The sequence below is a fragment of the Halichoeres trimaculatus genome, unplaced genomic scaffold (assembly GCF_033239565.1).
Source record: "Halichoeres trimaculatus isolate MK-OKI-2021-1 unplaced genomic scaffold, fHalTri1.1 fHalTri1_scaffold_24, whole genome shotgun sequence".
In the NCBI taxonomy this organism is placed as follows: domain Eukaryota; kingdom Metazoa; phylum Chordata; class Actinopteri; order Labriformes; family Labridae; genus Halichoeres; species Halichoeres trimaculatus.
The window spans coordinates 2,176,189-2,196,266 of NW_027437202.1; the positions used below are offsets into that span (position 1 = coordinate 2,176,189).

At 45.0% G+C, this 20,078-nt stretch overlaps 1 protein-coding gene across 2 annotated transcripts in view; it reads right to left on the bottom strand.

Annotated features, from left to right (window-relative positions):
- The window catches only part of LOC141785962 (fibroblast growth factor 14-like), a 46,680-nt gene extending 26,840 nt beyond the window's left edge, over nucleotides 1–19,840 (bottom strand). Inside the window, exon 1 of one of the 2 annotated variants that reach the window (XM_074664621.1) lies at nucleotides 18,507–19,840. In XM_074664621.1, the coding sequence (XP_074520722.1) occupies nucleotides 18,507–19,194 (688 nt within the window). In that variant the 5' untranslated portion in view covers nucleotides 19,195–19,840. Of the gene's footprint in view, nucleotides 1–2,386; nucleotides 3,027–18,506 lie in introns of those variants that run through there. The other variant, XM_074664622.1, reaches the window with a different exon arrangement.
- Between the last annotated feature and the right edge of the window lie 238 nt (nucleotides 19,841–20,078).

Consider the following 20,078-nt stretch of genomic DNA (forward strand, 5'->3'; position numbering starts at 1 on the left):
CAGAAATCAGCACACTCGCTGCCTGTTGCAGGCGCTCTGGAATCAACCACATTTGAATCTCTCTGCACTTGTTTACGTGACGCACAAACAAGGAGAGGTGTCATTTAGTGAGTCTTATCTTGTTAAAGAAGCATCAGGTTGTTATGGATGTTATCTGATCCGTCAGACGAACTGTGGGCTGTGTTCTGGCTTGGATTAGACCTCTTTGTGGAGGCCTGTGTGTCAGGTTTAAACCCTGTTTGATGCATTACAGCAGGGGCTTTCAGTGTCAGCGTCTCAGATCAGAACACCTGTCGTGGTCGGTGTAGTGACTCAGCTGATGGGGATTTATTTAACTGGGTTTTCTTTGCAATTAGCTTAAGCGAGGTTAGCCGTACTTTACAACAAATTTTAACAATTTAACCTTCAAAAACTGAAGTCTAAAGATGAAAATGATGCGAAATTCTCCTTTAAAAGAACAGAAAGACGTGGTTAAAATACATCAATTCATCACAAACAATAACAAGACGCTCGGAGCAGCTGCAGACAGGAAGTGGACTGATATCACATTTTTAATAAGCGCCCATATTCACTCTGTCACTCTCACTCCAGCATGCAAATTGAAGCAGTATTGAACCATCTTTGATCGAGTAATGAAGAATCCAGATCAGTCTGAGACGGGCTGCCGGTCCCGTCTTCACAAAACCTCTCGAAGACACACACACACACACAAAGAAAGAGCATGGAGGTGGATGTTGACAAGCTTTAACCAGCAAAACTCAAGAAAGGAAGGACAAATGAAGCTGGATGAAAAGGAGTGTAGCCAAGGATGGATGGAGAGGAGGAGGGCGGAGGAAAAAGGTAACAAAGGAAGCTGACGAAGAGAAGAGGAGGTGATGAAAGGATGTAAAGAAAGTGGTGTGATGATGAGGAGGTGGTGAAGGCGACAGGTAAAGGAAAGAGGGAGTGTTACCTAATGTAAGAAGGAAGGATTGAAGGAAAGGAGAAAGGAAAGGTTATTAAAAATAAATACAGAAAAAAGGATGGAGGAATGAAATGGAGGATTAAGATAAAGAAAAGGAGGAGGAGGAGGAGATGACACAGGAAGGTGAAAAAAGAGGGAGAAAGGATGCTGAAAGAAGGGATGCAAAGATCTAGGAGAGGGTTTAATCTGAAGGATCTGGAGAAGGAGAGGAAAAAGAAAGGAAAGAGGATACAAAGGAGACATAAAGAGGTGAGAAAGAGAAACTATAGAGAAAGGAGAAGAAGGGTGGGAGGTGTAGAAAGCATGGTGGCGAAAAAAAGAAGAAAAATGAGGAGAGAAGGAAAGGATGAAGATGCAGCGACCTAATGAGGACAGGAGAGGAGAGGAGGATATGAGGAGAGGAGATGAAAGGAGGCAAGACGGCTGGAATGGAAGGGAAGGAGGAGATTTGGGGGGGAAATGGAGAGGTTTTATGAGAAGAGGAGGGTGGAGAAGGAAGAAAGTGAGGTGAGAGGTGAGGAAAGAAGGGGGAAACACAGGAAGGAGGAGTGTAACGGAAAGAGAAACTGATACATAGGAAGGGGTGGCGATGGAGGACCAGACCAAACTGGTGAAAACCAATCCCCATCAACATGACTCCTCACGTCCTCCTCCTCCTCTGTCACGCCCTCCTCCCTTCTTTTCATTTCCTGCCTCCTTCTCTCCTCCTCCCTTCGCCCATCCCTCCCTCCGTGCACGCCGTCACCTGCTGGTTTCCCACACAATCAATTGATTACAGCAGCACTTATCGCCTCTGCTATTGAACGCTTACTTACCGGGGCACACAATCACAACACTCATTAATCTGCATTCACTGCCGACGTATTCACTCCTCTGTGCAGGAGCTGCTGTTAGAGAAAGGAGTGCACATTCAGGAAGAAAAGAGAGGTGTTACTTTTGTTCCTGTCCTCCTGGTGCTTTTTTAAACCATGAGCCAGCGAGGCAAAGATGCATGGAGAGACAGACAGAGAGGCCAGACAGACTAATCTGTGGCTTCAATAATGGATGGAGCTGGAAACTAGTGAACCATAGGGCACTACAAGACATGACAGCGTGTGTGTGTGTGTGCGTGTGTGTGTGTGTGTGTGTGTGTGAGAGAGAGAGAGAGAGTGTGTGTTTGCACAAGTGTGTGTCACCCCAAAGGAGAGGGAGAGAAAGACAGACCTGTTTATGCATGATTGGGGTGTGTGCGCGCGCACGCTCACCCCGGGCGTGCATGTATGAAGCAGCTCATGTATGAATGTAAAAGTGTAGGCTAAGCTATGCGCGTGCGTGGCACTGGTGTGGCAAATGCATTTCAATACATTGACGCGCGTGCGGCTGCCGCCTGCCTGTGTGAGTGCCCCCCCACCTCCCCTCCACCCCTCCCGTTTCCCCGCACACCTTGCCTCCGTAGCCTCCTCTTCTTCAAGCCAAATATCCGGACTTTGGAGAAGATGTCGACCAGGTTCCCGTTGCACAGCCCCTGCTTCTTCCCGGGGCTCTTCCGACGCCGGTGGGTCGTCGGTCGGTGGGCGTGTTGCTCCCTCGCCTGCCGCTTCTGCCGGATCAAACCGCTCGCGATAGCCGCTGCCATGTCTCCGCCGAACTAGCCGACACCGACACCGACACCGTCTCCGTCCGTGTCTCCGGTCTCCTCAGCTGTGTCCACCGGAGGAGACGGAGCGCACACAAAACCACACGCAAGCCTCCCCGGTCTTTCACCGACTATAACCTCCCCATACTTCAGCTTCTTAAGTCCGAATTAAACACTTCACGTTACACCATTTTCCCATTTACAAAGCTTCACCTGTCCGTCACGTCTCACCGGTCTGTCTGTCAGTCAAACACCAGCTGTTGTCACAGAGCGCGTCCTCCAGACGGTTTTACCGGACCCGGTTTGTCACTCTGAGCTCCCATAGTGAATGGAGGAGGCGGAAAAACGTCTGAACCGGAGGGTAAAGCCTTCAGAGAGATGCTCGGTGTCCTTTCTCCGTTTGTATTCCGCTGGCAAGAGGAGCGCGAGGCGCGCGTGCAGCCGCGAGCTGCTCCAGCTGCTTGAAGCGCGCGAGAGTTACCAAGAGCAACACCGGAAGCTGGGCGGATTTCCTTTCAAAGTCACGGGTTCGTCCCATGTGTGGTACTAAAACAAGTTTAAATAAAGCAATCGCTCGCCTTTGATGCAGATATTTAACCTTTCAGTGTGTGGAGAGTTAAAACAGTCTTATCTAAACCTTTTTCTATTATCATTGTGTCACTTTTGTGTCCTGCTGCTGCCATCAAGTGGTCACAATTCAATCGAAATAAATAGATTTTTATTTTTTTTGTGTCATTTTATCATTAGTTCAATTTAAAACAAAATTAATTCAAGGACTAGTGTTATTAAAGACACTTTACACTTCTAATTTATCCCGTACTTCACATTAGCTTTGAATTACAGGCTACGAAACTCCTCAAGAAATGTATTTATTCAATATTTATTTGTTAAGGTTACTCTAAAATCCTAAAACGAGCGCAACATGAAGTTCTTGGAGGAAGAAAACCAAGAAAAAGCAGCCGTATGTGGTTATTATTTTGAAATTAATGACCGGAAGTCCGTAATGTAGCCGTAGTGTACAGCTTGACTGGCGAGCGCGCCACGCGTAGAGCGAGCAGCCTCACACGCGCTCTCAACAACAACCTGTTAGTGGACAGGTGAGTGTTCAAGGTGTGGAGGACGACGTCACCGTTTTGGGTTGGGGGGAACCGGTGTTGTATTAAATTGTGCTCCCGGGCGAGATATCTCTCGAGCGCTATAGAGATAATTGAAAAAGATAATGAACAGGAGGACGAAATTTACAAGGAATTCAAATTTAATGTTAGTTAACAGTTACTAATGATTAAGGTATGAGGAATAAGTACAAATAGCGGTAAAAACTTATTTAATTCTTGTTAAAATCTTAAAACTGCAGATGTTTTTTGTTCTCAACCATAAAAATTAAAATTAGCTTTGCATTATTTATCCATGTTCAGCTGTTTTTATCAATAAAGTCGGATGCAAAATGTCCCTTACTCCCTAAAAGAGTGCATTCTTTCTGGATAAGGGCTTTTTCTGAAGTAATATCAGCAATGTGCATTTGTCATCCCACATTTTTGGTTAGAATTAAGAATTGAAGTATGCTGAATCAGAGCTCTGTTATGTTTGTATAGTTTGTTGCACAAAAGACTCAAAGTTGCTGAAATTAAGGTTTGAGTCCTTTCTTTTTTTATTTTAAAAGCCATAATTTTTTTTGCATTTCATGGGATTTTGTTGTTTACTATTCCTTCAAAAGGCTTTCTTGTTTACATATAAAACCACCTTACTGAGAATTGACAAATAGAAATAAATGAGTTTTTTTATTTGCATTATATTTCAAAGAGACCTTGCTTCTCCTTTTCTTTCTGAAAACTTAAATTTGACTCATTATGCCTGTGAGAGGTAGGCAGGTGAGACAATGAGGCCGCTGCATTCATTATCTCATCCCACACAACAGTCGTACCGTCTGTACTCAGCTCATGAAATGCTGTGTGACTGACAGACAGAGGGATTAAAAATGCAGGAGGTGGGCTCGATGACGGCTGATAGATGGCCTCACATGTTCAGATTGTGTGTTCATGTGTAAGGGTATACTATAGGACAGAAGACGCTCACGTTTCCTCTGTGTACATGTGGAAGTATCTGGTGCAGGTTGTTCTGAGAAGTCTGAAAAGCTGCTCTCTACAAAGCCAATTATTTCTCCAAGTTCTGCTCTGATTTAAGTTTTGTCCAAATTTCCTAAGCCAGCATAAATTTGTCTTTCCAGTGCAGCATGTAGGTCAGCAGTCTCTCTCCAGAAGAAAGGGCCGGGCAGGGGCCCAGCTGGACACAAAGAGAACTGAAATGAAAACTGAAATGAAATGTCCATTTCTTCTGGGGAAACTGATATCAAAGAGAAAAAAAGCCAAACCCTTTCCAATTTATCTGACCTCAGCATGAATAATGGACAGCAGAGTTTGGCTGTTGAATCAGGGACACATCCCCCTGCAGGTGTTCTGACTGCAGCACGTCTTGAGCGCAGTGTGGGCTTTGTTTGTACGTGGGATGGTGGTGAAATGCATGAAAAATATCACACAAATATATAAGATTTGCATATATTCAAAACGTGATCAAATCTGAAAATTCATGCAGTTGTTTTTGTTGTGGCCTGCATGTGTCATTTAAAGGCCTCTGCTCAAACCAAAAGTCTGCGTGAAAAGAAGGAAGCTGGACATGCAGTGACTCATCTGCTATTAAAAAATAATCAGATGTCAGTTTGAGGGTTCACAACAGCGGCAGAGGGTCAGATCCCTGGACTCAGGTATTCCAGCACCACGGACAGCGACATGCTCCTGGCTGTCTTTCCCTGCTGATGTTTAAGCGTGTGTGAGCCTGTCTCAAAAACACACACATAAAAAGATAGAGAGAAACGCTCTCTTGCAAAAGCGTCTCAGAAACATGATGCATGTCCTTCCTCACGCCCACTAGGTGGCACCAGAGTGTGTCTCTTGGCTCTATAAAGGGAGTTTCCTTTCAGACAGCAGAGTTAATAGAGCTACAGCATCAATAACACAGCAGTAGGTCTGTGTGTGTGTGAGTGCATAATGATCTGTAAGTGTGTGAAACCCTGCAGAGATGACATGAAAAACCAGCTTGTTTAGGCGCAGTGAGAAACAAACAAGGCTGTAAATGAAGAGTCTTTGAGGACATGTTTCCATCTTTTCATCTCTTTGCTCGAGCACATCACAGCACAGATTTAAGCACACATATAGACGCAGCAGCCATCTGCCTTTGAGAAGCCTCTGCTGCAGGATCCCACGCTTTCATTTCTCCGGCTTGATTTTGCTGACACACGACTATTCAAACACTTGTTTCTCTCAGACTGCAGAAGAAGAAGGGAATATATAAAAGAAAAAGATGAGTGTGTGAGGAGGCGGCCCGCTGTTTTATCCAGGTCAGCTCCAAGTGAAGGAGTTATGAATAAATCAAAGCTACATTTACATTAAAATTCATCTCTCCGGATGCTTTTTATAACACTGGAGGAAGGCAGTACGCGGCTTTTAAACTTCAAAAGGGAAATTCTTTGCGCTCTTTTCCTCCTTTCATTCATTCTTCCTCTTTTCATGGGTACAGAAGATAAGAAGGAAAGCATGGCAAATTGTTCTGCCTCTTCTTTTTTCTCTTCTTTTCCATGAGCGTGTAAAAACAAACTGAGGAAATATGAGCATGCAATCTTTTGCAAGAACACAAAAAAAGAGAATGTGGATCTTTCCCTCCCTACCACGTCTATTCTTTTCTTTTCTTTTCTTTTCTTTTCTGTGTGGATTTTTCTGCACCAACTGTGTTGACACAATGTTCTTGAATTTCTGTGCAGAGGTAGCAGCTCCCTCTACAGGTTCTAAAACATTACTGCACCCTTTGCTCTCTTTTCTGTTACACATTAACCCATTGTACAAAACTGCACAAAGTTTCCAAAGAGAGAAAAACACAGTTTGCAAAAAAGTTTCTAAGCTGTTGCAAAATCAGTGACCTTTTTTGCAAACATCATTTTTCATGCATCAGCAGAGATTCGTCAGTTTTGCCCTTTAGCAGAGCAGGATTACGCCTCTTCTGCTGCAACATTAGGTGAAAAGTAAAAACAGTAGAAGAAAGGTTTTAAGAGAACAGTTTTGATATCTTCTGATTATGTTGTGTTATTCAAACTCAAAGCATCCAACCATGTGAATAAACTCTGTGAACTTGTCATCAGAGGCACCACGACGCTGAAAACACGACTGTCTGTGACATTTCTGAAGTGTTTGTTCTCAAACACCAAGAACGGCAGCGCTGCCTACGCTAACAGAAGGAAAATAAAGCAGTTATTGTACAGTAGCAGCTGATAAACTGCTCGGCTACCTTTGGAGAACATGCTGGGTGTGGGAGGACGATGAGTGTGTTTGTTTTCTATGTGTTCAACAGCAACAATGAGGGGACTGAAAGAGGCCAGACGGGAACTGGAGCAAGTCTGCAGACATTTCTGCACTTTTTGTCTTTTTTCTTGCTGGGTTATGCCCAAGAGTCCAGCTATGTTGACCAATGAGGCTCCAGCAGCACAATTTTGGCTAAAAAGTTTTTGAACAGCTGCTCTTAAACTATGATTACAAATTCAGCACTTTACACAAGAACCCAGTTGATGCACAGATTTGAAACTGAATGCTTAGGGCCTGTGTCCACTAACAGCAGCTATCACCACCTATTTTAAACCAGTCCAATTCAGTGGTTTCCATTGCCCACAACATCAGCTTTTTGTTTTTCTCTTGCGTCACTTAAAGGTAGGGTCTGCTAGAACTTTTGTGACTTGTTAGTAAACACAACATGCAGCCCAGCAACCACCTGTAGCACTGTGTTTGTACATGGGAGAGATTGGACAGCCGTGCACCTGACTTGGCATGTTAGCACAAGCTAATCACGAGTATTTGACATATATCTAATTGCATTGTTCGCCGTCCCGTGCTGATCTTCAAGTTCCCAAACATAAGTGAAAGTTGAGCCAAGCTTCACCTCTGTTTAGGAAAAAGCTTTCCTCTGTGCTACATCCACTATTGTAGCTGCTCAGGATAGCTTCTTCCACTTGCTATCATCAACACGCAAAGTCACTTGCACACTAGGCACTCTGTGATTGGCTGAGGTAACCATGCTCACTCTCTGCCCAGAAACGTCCTGATACAACCAAAACATCAACATCCAGGCAGAGGAAGGGGTTGAGGCAGACACAGACACACATGTATAGAAGCCCATAGGAGACGACTGAGCAGGATTATTCCTTCAAAAGTTGACTATTTACTTTTTTTTAGGAAAATCCTGCCTTTCCCCGGCCAATCAAAATTAAGGAGGGGTGTGATTTATGCTCTGGGGGACAGTATGGAAGAGTATCTTCATCAATATCAGGTCTTTAAACCAGTGTTCTGTTGAACTGCCTCCTGTAGGTGGCAGCGGTACTCTCTTTGGATGAGAGATCAGCAAAGATAATGAGAAGAAGATATGATATGACGGAGACAATGGGTGCGTCTCAAAGCTTCAAAGTTCCATCCTTCCTTCCTCCACATGCGTCATTCACTTGCGTCTTAGTCCCTCCCACCAGAGATGCATGGGAGAGAGACGAGGAAATGAAGAGAGGAGAGAGGATGGGGGAGATTAGTTTTTTAGAGCATTGGGACATCCTCTCCTTCGGAGCGTCACATGAAGCGTGTTTCAGTGATGACGGCATCAGCTGATCACCTCTGGATCATCAGTCAGTCAGCTCTAACAGCTGTTTGTGCATCTGCACATGTGCACTGTGATAACTCTGATCAAACAGAAACAGTGACAGAGATTTGTCTGTTCCTTTGACCTGTTAAACACACACGTTACCATGAAGAAAACCTGCTCTCTGTTTATTCTGTGTGCTGTTAGAAGCTCATATGGATCACTTTTCCTGTAAAATGAGTAATTGTTAGATTATTTATGAACTATTTAGCCTTTATCTAGAGCCCATCTGATCGTGACCTCTGAAGCTTATTATTATAACCCACCTTATTGTGTCTCAAGAAGATATTATTTATCAGTCAGTTTTCTGTATTAATCCTCTGTTATATTGATTTGATGATGGTTGTGTCCAGTGTTTTGTGCTTTAAACTCACAGCAAACACTTTATTACCTCTGTGCCTGTCCTCAGCTTGTCTTTCTCTCATTAAACTCCGTTGTGTTTGTGAAGTTTCATGTAAAGTCTGAGCCGCTGCAGCGTCCATTCAGAGAGTGATATTCTATTTGGGGGCGTATCTGTCAGTTGTTGTTTTTTTTCCTTTCCTTTTTTTTCTTTTTTTTTCTTTCTTTTTCTTTTTTTTCTTCTTCTTTTTTCCCTCTTCTTCTTTTTTCCCCCTTTTTTTCCTTTTCCCCACTTTTTTTTCCTTTTTTTCTTTTTTCCTTTTTTTCCCTTTTTTTCTTTTTCTTTAAAGAAAAAAGAGAAAAAGAGAAAAAGGGAAAAAAAGGGAAAAAAAGGGAAAAAAAAGGGAAAAAAGAAAAAAAAAGAAAAGAAAATCAATTTTTTGGTCAAAAACAGATGGAATGAGTCTATTTTCTTCTGCTTATAACCAAACAACAGAAAAACATAAAACAATCTTTTCCCTGGTGAAAGAAGAGAGTCTATTTTTTTCTTTTGGTTGGTTTGGATTCTACAGAGAACACAACTATCTGTGGGTCTTGAAAGATTGGGTGAAATGCTCTAGAATGGCTGGGTATGAAAACAGCTCTCAGCCAATGAGTCAGTCATCTTGACCTACTTCTTCCTAAAATTGCTGCTGTCAGTGGAGACAGGCCCTTAGAGTGCTTATGTGCATTCATCAAATCATTCATTCAGCAGTTTATTGATATGTGCTCACAGCAGTCTCAGAACAGGTACACAGTAAAGAAAGTGTCTGATCTGTTTGGTAAGACTGTTCCAGAAGATTCTGTGCTCATTTGAAGCCTCTGTTTTATCAATGAATGTCTGACTCAGAGGCAAACAGCTCCTCTGTAGGTGGTGCTCTCATGCTAATTAACGCTCACCTCACAAACACAGAGACAGCAACAGGTAAACACCGAAACTCCGCAGTGAGGTGTTATAAAAGAGTGTGAGGAGAGGAGGGGAGGTGGATGGAGGAGAAAGAGCGATGGAGAGGAGGAACAGATGTGGGTGGGTGTTCCCCAGACAGGAGTGTGAGGATAGCCACTCTGAACTGAGCAGGATGAGTCATAATTTACACTCAGACTCCCGCCCACACACACACACACACAGAAACACACACTAACACACTAACACAGAGGCACAGACAGGGGGAAGTCCACTGTTACCTAGGTAACGGGTGATTAGTGACGCAGGTGGATCTCCGAGCGGAGAAAACACCTGCTGAATGCTGAGAGGACACACACACACACACACACCTGGCGTCACTTACACTCATCGCTCTGCGTCTCTGACTTTCATCTCTGCTTTATCAGCAGCGTTCTCCCACTCACACACCCACACACACACCATCTCCTTTCCTTTTCTGTCTCCTCTTCCTTCCTTCCTCATCATCCATTCTCCCTTCCCCCTTTATTTAACTCCTTCCCTTGTCTCCTTCTCCTCTCCTCATCTAACTTTGTACCATCACTAAGTCAGCAGGGAGGAGGAGAGGAGGAATGGAGGGACTAAATTATTCATCCACACCCTCTCCTTCGCTTTCTTTCCTTCATGTCTGTCATCTTGAATCCTCATCCCCTTCTCTCTAAAGCGAGCCACTCATTCTCCTCCAAACACCGCTGATATCGATCCCTCTTTTCCGTTTTTAGCCTTCAGGGAGATTCCCAGGAAGTGTCCTGGCTCCTTTAAAGTGTGAAGTCTCTCTTCGTGATGCATCGTTGCTGCGAATATGGGCTAATTGTGCCAAGTATTCTTAGAAGTTCCTCGCCTCTATTTCTAGATTTTTTCCCAGGCAAGGGTCAAAGGTCACACTCATGCTCGTCTCATCAGCGTTGATTCTTCACACAAGAATTATGACACTCAGAAACAGGAGACTTCTGCGTCAGACGGGTTACATAATCGCTCCAGATCTTTCCCCCAAAAACGTCTGAAGTAGAAGACGAGAGGAAAGGAGAGGAGGGGGAGGAACTGCTGGGATGTGGAGCGATGGGTGAAAGGGTTAAAAAGCAAACTTGAACTTGAAGTTTATGAAATCTGGAAACACATCCTGATGCATTTCCAGCTGGGTATTAAAATCTCATCATCTCATCCTCTTTAAATCTCTTTACATGGATTACGTCGCGCAGTCAGTCAACAAGACTGTCACAAAAACCGCTTCATCCCCTCTCTACTTCACCGCCGCGTTTACCTGACGTCTCTGCAGGGTCGACCCTGTCTGCACCAAAAATAGCTCAGCAGGGGTCATAAGCCTCTCCTGCCTGTAATGAGGTTTATAATGAGGCTGTAGTGGTCGTGGTGATTGTGGCAGGAGGAGGAGGAGGATAAATGGGTCAAACTAAGGGCAGCTGCCAGTCCATTCATACACTCGTGGGTTTCCCTTGGGTTTCCTGTGCCACCGATGGAGAAATCTAATACATCTGTCAATACTAATTTACGCTCTCTGTCTCTGTGATGTGCAGCGATATGGATCCCAAAGCTCTCACACTCAGAGCAGAGCATTAAATAGCTCCACATTAGCTGTACATAAACTACGACTCCCAGCCCTCGTCTCCGTCACCTGTCGTCCTCTGTTGTCACTCAGGCGTGAAACACTTTACAGAACAAGACACAGCACGGCAGATAATTACAATATGTCAACCAGCTCTCCCACATTTTCCCCAAAGGAAGTCGTCTGATTTTTGAATAAGACCCAGAATTAGTTCGGAGATGAGTTCTGAAGAGCGGGAACAGAGGGCGTGGGCAGCATGACAAACTTTGTCACGCCTCTAAAGCTCCACAAAGGAGGCTTTTTGTGCACATTCGTGCTCACGCTGGGTGGAAAGGAAAGCTATTGTCAGGGAGAAACGACGATGAAGTTCTTCCAGAAACTTTAGCTGTAGGTTTTAAATCTATCAACGGACACTTTGACCTCATTTGACCTCATTCGACTCAAATAAGACTGAAACATGAAGAACATATGAGCAGTTTAAGCTAGGGCATCATGACCTTATCTCCTACACACACACACACACACATCACAGACAGCTGAATAGTACAGACAGAGTCTACAGAGTGACGCCTGACTTATCAGCTGCTCTATAAGAGGCCATTCATGTTGTGTGTTTGAGAGCTGCTGAGTGTGATGTGTGTGTTCTGTGGCCCTTTAATATCTCAAAACCATCAGTCATATATATGTGGAGTTGTTTGGTAATCCATTACTCAAAAACTCTCCGCTGACCCCGTTATTCAAGTAACATTTTCTTACTAGGCACTTGTGTAAGCGCTGCTTTTGGCGACATAACTTGAACCATGCATTGTTACATATGTGACCCAGCATTTTGTCTTCACCCAACTAAAGATGCAAGGTAGGAAAACAATTAACCGGATACAAACTTATGACTTCTCAAGTCACAGCTTAAGCACAATGAGCTAGATTTCAGCAAAAACAACTGCTTTACGGCAGTAACAGCAACTCTCTAGAAACATGTTTTTCCTCGAAAACAAAAGGACAACAAATACAAAACCATCTGCTACACCTGAGGCATGTCAGTCAAGAAAAGTGATGTCTGGAAAACAAAAATGACAAAAACAATGAAGTTAATATGCAGTGACAGATATGCAGCATTAAACTTGTACACCATAGAATAACTAGCTTGATGCTACACTCAAAGCACAAAGAGAAACTAGCGTCATTTGCTAGCCCTGTTAGCACAATTTGTTGATGAACCGAAGCAGGGAAGATTAGCCGGCTAATAACCAAAAAGCTAACTGGTGATATGCTAACATTAAGTTTTGTGGAAGGTGAAGGTTTCAGAGAGCTGAAGGTGTTTGTCCAGCCAGAGTACAAGCCACCCCCACAAAGAAGGTCCAGAAGGTCCACATCTTATGGACCCTGTTTCTGTTTACAGTTAAAATAAAAATCAAAATAATCTGTGAGTAATTTAACCCTCGTTCATTAGATATTCAGAGTAACTGATACAGGATTTACTGTAAATTTCCGTCCCTATTCCAAGTGCTGCTGCTTTTTGCTGAGGGGTCAACACGCTAACCCATTTCTAAGCCAATCAAATTGCCAGCTACCGATCTTAAAACAGCAGCAACTCTGGGTTTAGGCTGTCGAACTTGGTGCTTATAAATGCTGAACAGGAGTTTAGACTCTAGAGATGTGATTTATGGGGAGTCCAGAAAAAAAAAGCAAAATTGCAGGAACTTTCAAAGTCGCAAACTTTGGGACGTTCCTATTCATGTCTGATTCAACACTTTTAAAGCAAGTAGTTAACAAGAAAAAAAAGGTGACAGCAACAGAACCCTGAAAAATTTCAATTGTCCAAAGCTAAACTTTTCAGGAAACATACCTGAGAGTTTCCTGAGAATTTTCTACAACTTTGCAACCCTAACCAGCAGACCAATCACAAGCGTACAAACTGCACCTAAACGACTACAGCTAATGAAAATAAAAGCAGCAGTTACGCTTGAAAGAATCTAAATCCACATCGCTGCACAAACTTCCAGAAAAAGCTTGATCCACCATACAGAGCCTGGACCTTATACGTGATCTGTATTTCAAGTTGGTTTAAACATAGTGCCCAACAACAACCAAACAAAGCCACAACTCCTATATACTGAGTTTGTTGTTTAAGAAAAGTTAAATTTCAGAGTCAATAAGCGAGCATTATGTCTTCAGCCTTTCAGGACTGTTCTTTAAAGAATAAAAAGTCTCGTACCTGGTTCAGCTCTACCCAAAGCAGCTCTTATCCTCCTCTCCGCCACCCTCAGAATAAACTCAAAGTCCATCCCTAACTCTGCACAAAACACCAACTCACTGCACTCCTTCATGAAAACTCCCGTCTTAAACTGCCCAGGCACCTGCAGAAAAGCGTACACACTCACCGTGAGCGGGATAGATATGGGGATTATGTCATGCAAGGCTGTCATCAAGCTAAAGGTTAGCACAGATGAGCTAAGACTGAAAGTCGGCTGGAGTGTGTGTGATGGAGAGGTGGACCAGAGGATCCGGAGATAAAGAGTGAGAACATCTGTGATGTGAGCTGCAGAACTTTGACTTCAGAGTTTATTTTTACACTTTCTTTATCCAGATTTTCTATGATTGAGTTTTATGTAAGAGGCTAAAATTGTGACGAGTTGGACACAAGTTACACAAGTTAAATTCCACCAGATCCTAGTCTGGTTCGTCTCTGCTTCATCAGGATACTGGCCCTGTGTTAAAGCCACTGTAAGGAACTTTATGTCATCCTGATTCTGGGTTGTGTTTGAGCCCAAACTGTCTTCTAACCACCATCCATCGCTCCTGCTTTAAAGGAGCAGTGCTGTGTTCAATCAGAGCAAACTGAAGCGTGTCAAATGAAGTTAAAAAAACCCGATGAGAAACCACCGTCGTTGATTACAGAGTCGCCCTCAGCATTTTAAACACTGCAATTTTCTAAATGAAGCAATGAGCAGCTGATGAAAGGTGAGGACAGATGTGTATGTGTGAGCGTGAGTGTGTGTGTGTGTGTGTGTGTGTGTGTTTGGACAGCTCTCGCTCCAGGTTTCTGTCAAGAGCGAGTGAGTGCTGAGTGTTATTTTTCCAAGTGCACTTAAAAAGCAGCAGGGCATCAAAGGCTCGGTGAAGGAGTGTTTTCACAGACTGAATGATAAGGAGCAGAAGAACACTCCACAGCGACTCTCTTGCTCTCTGACTCAGAGGAACTGGGGTGTGTGTTCTACAAATACCTGCAGGTCAAGCTCTTTGCAGATGATATGTTCTTGTATGTAGCCTTTTGGGGGAAGACAAGCTGTTCACTAAGTCTTGTGGTTTGCGCTTTGTAGTTTAGCTGGGTTGTTTTGAAGTAGAATTTGAGCAGATCAAGTCATACGCAGATGATGTGCTGTTATACATAGCTCGTAAAGCAAAGACAGGTGGAGATTTAGCGATGTTTTAAGGTATAGAGCTTGTGATGTCTTGAGATCACGACTCTTGAAAGTTGACGTCAGTGCCGTGCAAAGACTTTCTGAAGGGCAGGGGTGCAAAAAAAAAAAAAAGCACATATAGCAAGTTTATTGAATTTTGGCTCTCAAACAAACACTTCAGCATATGTTTTGGCCCCCATGAGGACACTTCAGCGCACTCTGGCCCCCAAGGTGGCTCTCAATTGTGTGTTTTGATTTTCAAGAGGGACCTTTTTCTCACTGTTTTGGCACTCCACAGGGCCTGTTTTAAGACCCTAAACAAACTCTTTATTGCATGTTTTGTCCTCCAAAAAGACTCCCTAGAGGGCACCCAGGTTTTGGCTTCTAAAAGTCCACTTCGGTGCTTGTTTTGGCTTCTAAGAGGGTACTACAGTGCCCTTACCTGTTTTGGCTCCTTAGAGTGCACTTCAGTGACTGGGCCTGTTTTGACTCAAAGGAGGGCAATTTAGTGCCTGTTTTGGCTCCTAAGAGGGCAGTTTAGCATCTGTTTCGGCTTTTAAAAGCTCACTTTGGCACCTGTTATGGCTTTTAAGAGGGCACTTAAGTGCTTTGGCCTGTTTTGTCTCTAAAGAGGACACTTAAGCTCCTGATCTGGCTTTCAAAAGCACACTTTTGCAACCCCTTTTATAGCTTTTAAAAGGGCATTTTAGCCCCTAAGCCTGTTTTGGTTTTCAAAAAGGACTTTAAGCGCCTGTTTTGGCTTTTGAGAGGGCCTCATAGTGTCAGTTCTGGCTCCGAAGAGGTCACTTTAGTGCCAGTTTTCACTCCAAAGAGGGCACTTTGATGCCTGTTTTGGCTATCTAAAACACGCTAGCACTTGTTTTGTCTCCTAAGAAAGCACTTTAATGCCTGTTTTAGCTATTTAAAACAAACTAGCACTTGTTTTGTCACCTACAAGGACACTTAAATGCCTGTTTTGGCTTTTAAAAACAAACAAGTGCTTGATTTGTCTCCTGAGAGAGCACTTTAGCGCCTGTTTTGGCTTTTAAAAACAAACTAGCGCTTGTTTGTCGCCTAGGAGGGCACTTTAATGCCTGTTTTGTCTCGAAAGAGGGCACTGTAATGCCTGTTTTGTCTCGAAAGAGGGCACTGTAGCGACTGTTTTGGCATTACAAAACAAACTAGCGCTTTTTCTGTCTCCTAAGAGGGCACTTTAGCGCCTGTTTTGTCTCTAAAGAGAGCACTTACTGCCTGTTTCTCAAATATTGGCTTACAATGGGGCAAAACAAACCCCCAACCCCTTCCAAACTACTGGTCTACAACATGACACCTGTAGATATATACGTCAGGTTACATTTGACTGAACTTATTATACCTTTTATTCTTTAGCTGCAAACTGCAAAGTGAGTTTACTGCACAAAAAATCATTGAGTTGAGTTTTATCTGGTTTGCTCTGGTCTGATTATATAAACGATGTGTGTGTTTGTGCAGAGTGTGTGACAAGCTGACAGCATAAGAGCGTGTTATATATACGTGTGACGTACATGAGAGTTCAGTGAAAGCCGACAAAGTCATAAAGTCTTTCTGCAGCGTCAGAGTGTTTGGACAATGAGGCCATGAGCTAATGAATTCACACACACACACACACACTGAGAGATGCATGCACACACAGGCGTGTAAAGGCAGCACATTAGAGAAGTGCAGCAGCCACCCTCCATGTGACCTTAGAGGACAGACATCACGTTGATGTGTGTCACTTTTTTGTCAAGTCATCACCTTCGCACACTGTAAGAGCACGCAGAAACACACACAAACACACACTCAAACATACTCAGGAAGTGCTGCAAGAGGGAGGAAGATGTGATGCAGACTTTGGAGGCAGACTTCTGTTTAAGTCCTGACAGGCTGGAGATGAAAATAAAATCTAAATATATTCAGTTTGATGATAAATGTGTGTGTGTGTGTGTGTGTGTGAGACAGATAGGAGTTGGCACAAACCCCACTTTTATACTCCAGTGTTTGAATAAAATATAAAGTACGACGCCTTAATGGCAGCCCTCCAGAGAAGGTGAGCCATGCATGTGTGTGTATGTGTGTGTGTGTGCTATAAACGTCTCTATCTGGGTCACGCCACACAGGACAGAAGACTCTGTTCTTCCTTTTAACAATGAATGTTAGTGATGCTGAGTAACAACCCCTGAACTCCATTCACTCAGTCAGAGCTGGTCCAGGGAGGAGTGAAACCTGATCAGAGTCTGGATTTGATGAAAACCTGATCTAAACAGAAAGTTTAATCCAGTCTAAACTCAGTCAGGAAGTTCTGTGCTGGTGCTCGCTTTGAGCCATTCATCAGATAAACAAAGCAAAAGGAGTAAAAGCAGCGAGCTCAGAGGACATCAAACCACACGCTGTGTTTCTGTGTTGGCAGGCGCTGAAGAGAAGCCAGCGAGTACAACTGTTCAGCTCTGTGAGGCAAATGAGTCCTTTCACCTGTGCCAGCACATCAATATTGATCGTGTTTTCTTTGTTTTCACCTTTAATCTGCGAGATTAGAGGTTTATCTCTGGAGCTGGAGCCTCCCTGCTGCACTGTTTTTCTCACACAAACATTCTCTCATCTCTTACACGTCTGCTTTTATAACCTGTTTGTCCTTTCCACACATCAGCAGCAGCGCTAAAAGGACAGCGCTTTGTAATCACTCAAACAGCTCCAAAAAATGACTCTTCAGCATTCAGGACAAAGAGAAGACACAGCATTTAAGTCTGTGACCTCGTCACAGCATCAGATATTCATGGCTGGCTGTTTTCGGTTTGTGCGTCCTCAAATGTTCCAACTTTCTCTTTGCAAAACTTTTTATGGGACATGCATTAAATATGTCGCCTGTGTGTGGTTGTTGTCGCTTGTCGGGCCTCCTTAGCATCTCTTAACTTTAGCCAGAGCATATGCTGTTCATCTGCAGGAGCACACCCTGTAAGGAGGAACTACAAGGATAGAAACGTCTACTTTTGCATAAAAACGCTAAATGCATCCAAAAGAGCTTGATCCAGCCCCCTGCTGGGACCAGAATAATCCTGATGTGTCGCTTCAGAGTCGTCATAATCATCCTGAAAGTTTTAAACAACACAGACTAGAGGACTCACATCTTTTGCTCACAAAGACCCCTCATGCACGGCTGCTGTTGCCCTCCAACTCTTTGCTGCTGCAGCATCAATACACCAATAATGTCAACAACTTGCACTTCCTGTTGCAATGCAAACATCAATCCCTGCCCTGGACTCAGAGGAGGAGGAGGAAATAATGCAAACTTTAGAGCTTACATGTGCAGGTGCACACTCAAATATCAGCATCTGCACATGCAGCAGGAAAACAAACTGATTGTGAAGGAGTGTCCACACATGTGCACAGACATGTTGCTCTAAGCGTGAAAAGTTGCAGCATGGAGCCCCTGAATCCCAGTGAGACCTCAACGTCTGCAGCCCACAGCGTCCTGGTCTTCAGTGGAACCTCCACAGTGGAAGTCTAAATAAGGCCATGTGCTGTTTAATCATGCAGGTTACTGGAGCCTGAACGGGTCTGCATGCTGCATTAGACTTGATTTCTGCAGCATCCCTGCCACGCACAGGACGCACGCACTCTCCCTCGCACGCATTGCCTGCCACTGTAGTCAGTTTCTGTGCTAATAAGTTATCACCCCCCTCCCTCACCCCTCCTCCCCCAATCATACCCCCCTCCCCTCTCCTCCCCTCCCTGTAGTGCACTCACTTGCTGCACAACTGCGATTGCAGAGAAACACCAGCAAGCAGTGGAACAGTGCAGTCTCCGAAGGGAATCCACGCACACACGCGCGCAGCAAAGTCTTTGAATCACACCCACACGCGCACACGAAGAGGCACAGTCGTGCATTTCAAAATAAAGCAACTCACCAGTTGGGTTCTTGTTTTTCTTGAGGCTCCTGCCACAAAGACACTGCAGCATATGCGATCCTTTGCTGAAAATGTTGTTCCAAATAAACCGCATGGATTTGGCCGAGACGGGGGAGGAGGAGGAACAGGAGGAGGAGGTGGAGGAAGAGGAGGTGGGGGACGAGAGGCGCTCCGGATGCGGCAGCCTAAAATTCACCCATCGCATGGGGGCTGATCCGCCCCCCTGTTTGCATGCCAGCAGAGCCGGCCAGCTGTTGGGCTCAGTTCGGCGGTGCTTCGACCCCCCAATCTGCACCATAGACAAGAATAAGAGCAGGAAGTCAGGCTCGTCGCCCGGTTTCTCGCCCGGTTCCCCCACGAGCCCAGAAACCAGCAGCCGCACGTATTCCGCGTCGTTGTCGTCCTCGTGCGGCAGGAAGAGAGCAACCGCTGCGGCGCTTTTCTCCGCGGTCTCCGCCTCCGGCTGCTCCAGCGGCCGGTGCTCCTCAGCGGCGGAGGAAGGGTCGCTGCTGCTGCTGCCGCCCGGCCGCCGCGGCGTGAAAAGCCCCCGAGCGCTCCTCTTCAAACTGCGTCGTCTGCCGCGCGGCGCGGGGAGAGGAGCGGCAGCGGCGGACAGGCATGCGGCGGCGCTAGCGTGAAGTCGGCGGTACGCGGCAGCTGTCGGCTTCTGCACAAAAAACCATTGCATATTAGTGAGGATGGCAGGGGTCGGTGCGTCCGTCCGTCCGGGGGAGGGGAGGAGGAGGGAGGGGGGTGCAGATAAAACCGGGAGTCCGTCAGAAAGTCGGTGGCATCCCTGTTTCCGTACAGCAGGCAAGTACTGCAGCAGGGGGGCTCCTTTCCAAACACACACTCACACACACACGCACGCACACACAGGCTGGGTGCAGAATCCTCCAGCAGCAGCGGCGGCAGCGCTGGCTCTGTGCTCTCTGCTCTGTGGTCAGTGGACGCGCGTGGACAGGGCAGGTAAATCACTGCAGGGAATCTCTGCACCCTCTCCCACTCTGAGTGTTTTCTCTTCAAAAGTCCTAATGAATATTTGATCCGCGTTTCGGCCTCCACTTCTCAATAATCCATAAGCTCCAATGCGCCAAGATACTGCTGCTGCTGCTGTCTGTCTCCTCTTCCTCTCTGATCCTCCTCCTCCTCCTCTTCCTCACCTTGTTGATGAAGACGTGATGCTGGACTTTGAGGTTCTCTTGTGTGAGGGTCTCTGGAGTGACGAGGGGGGAGAGGGAGACCGGGTCTGGCTCGTGCTGCTCTCGCGCTCTTCTCGTGCTTCAGTGTCTTCTTCAGCAGCGCTCGAGACGACCGACGGCCGGTGGGGCGCGAGGAGGTGCACTGACTATCTATACCCAGCGAGCAGCTGAGGCTGGGCGCTTAGACCGAACACTTCATCCGGATGTACTTTCAAAATAAAAGCATAGGTTGAATCTGGCACATTATTTAATGTGAAAAAGATGTTTTCTTCCCATTTGTAAAAAATATTTAATGCTTAACCGAACATTGTAGAATTTTTCGTCCAATTTTTTTTCATAAAACTCTCAAAACAATCTCATTCATCCTCGA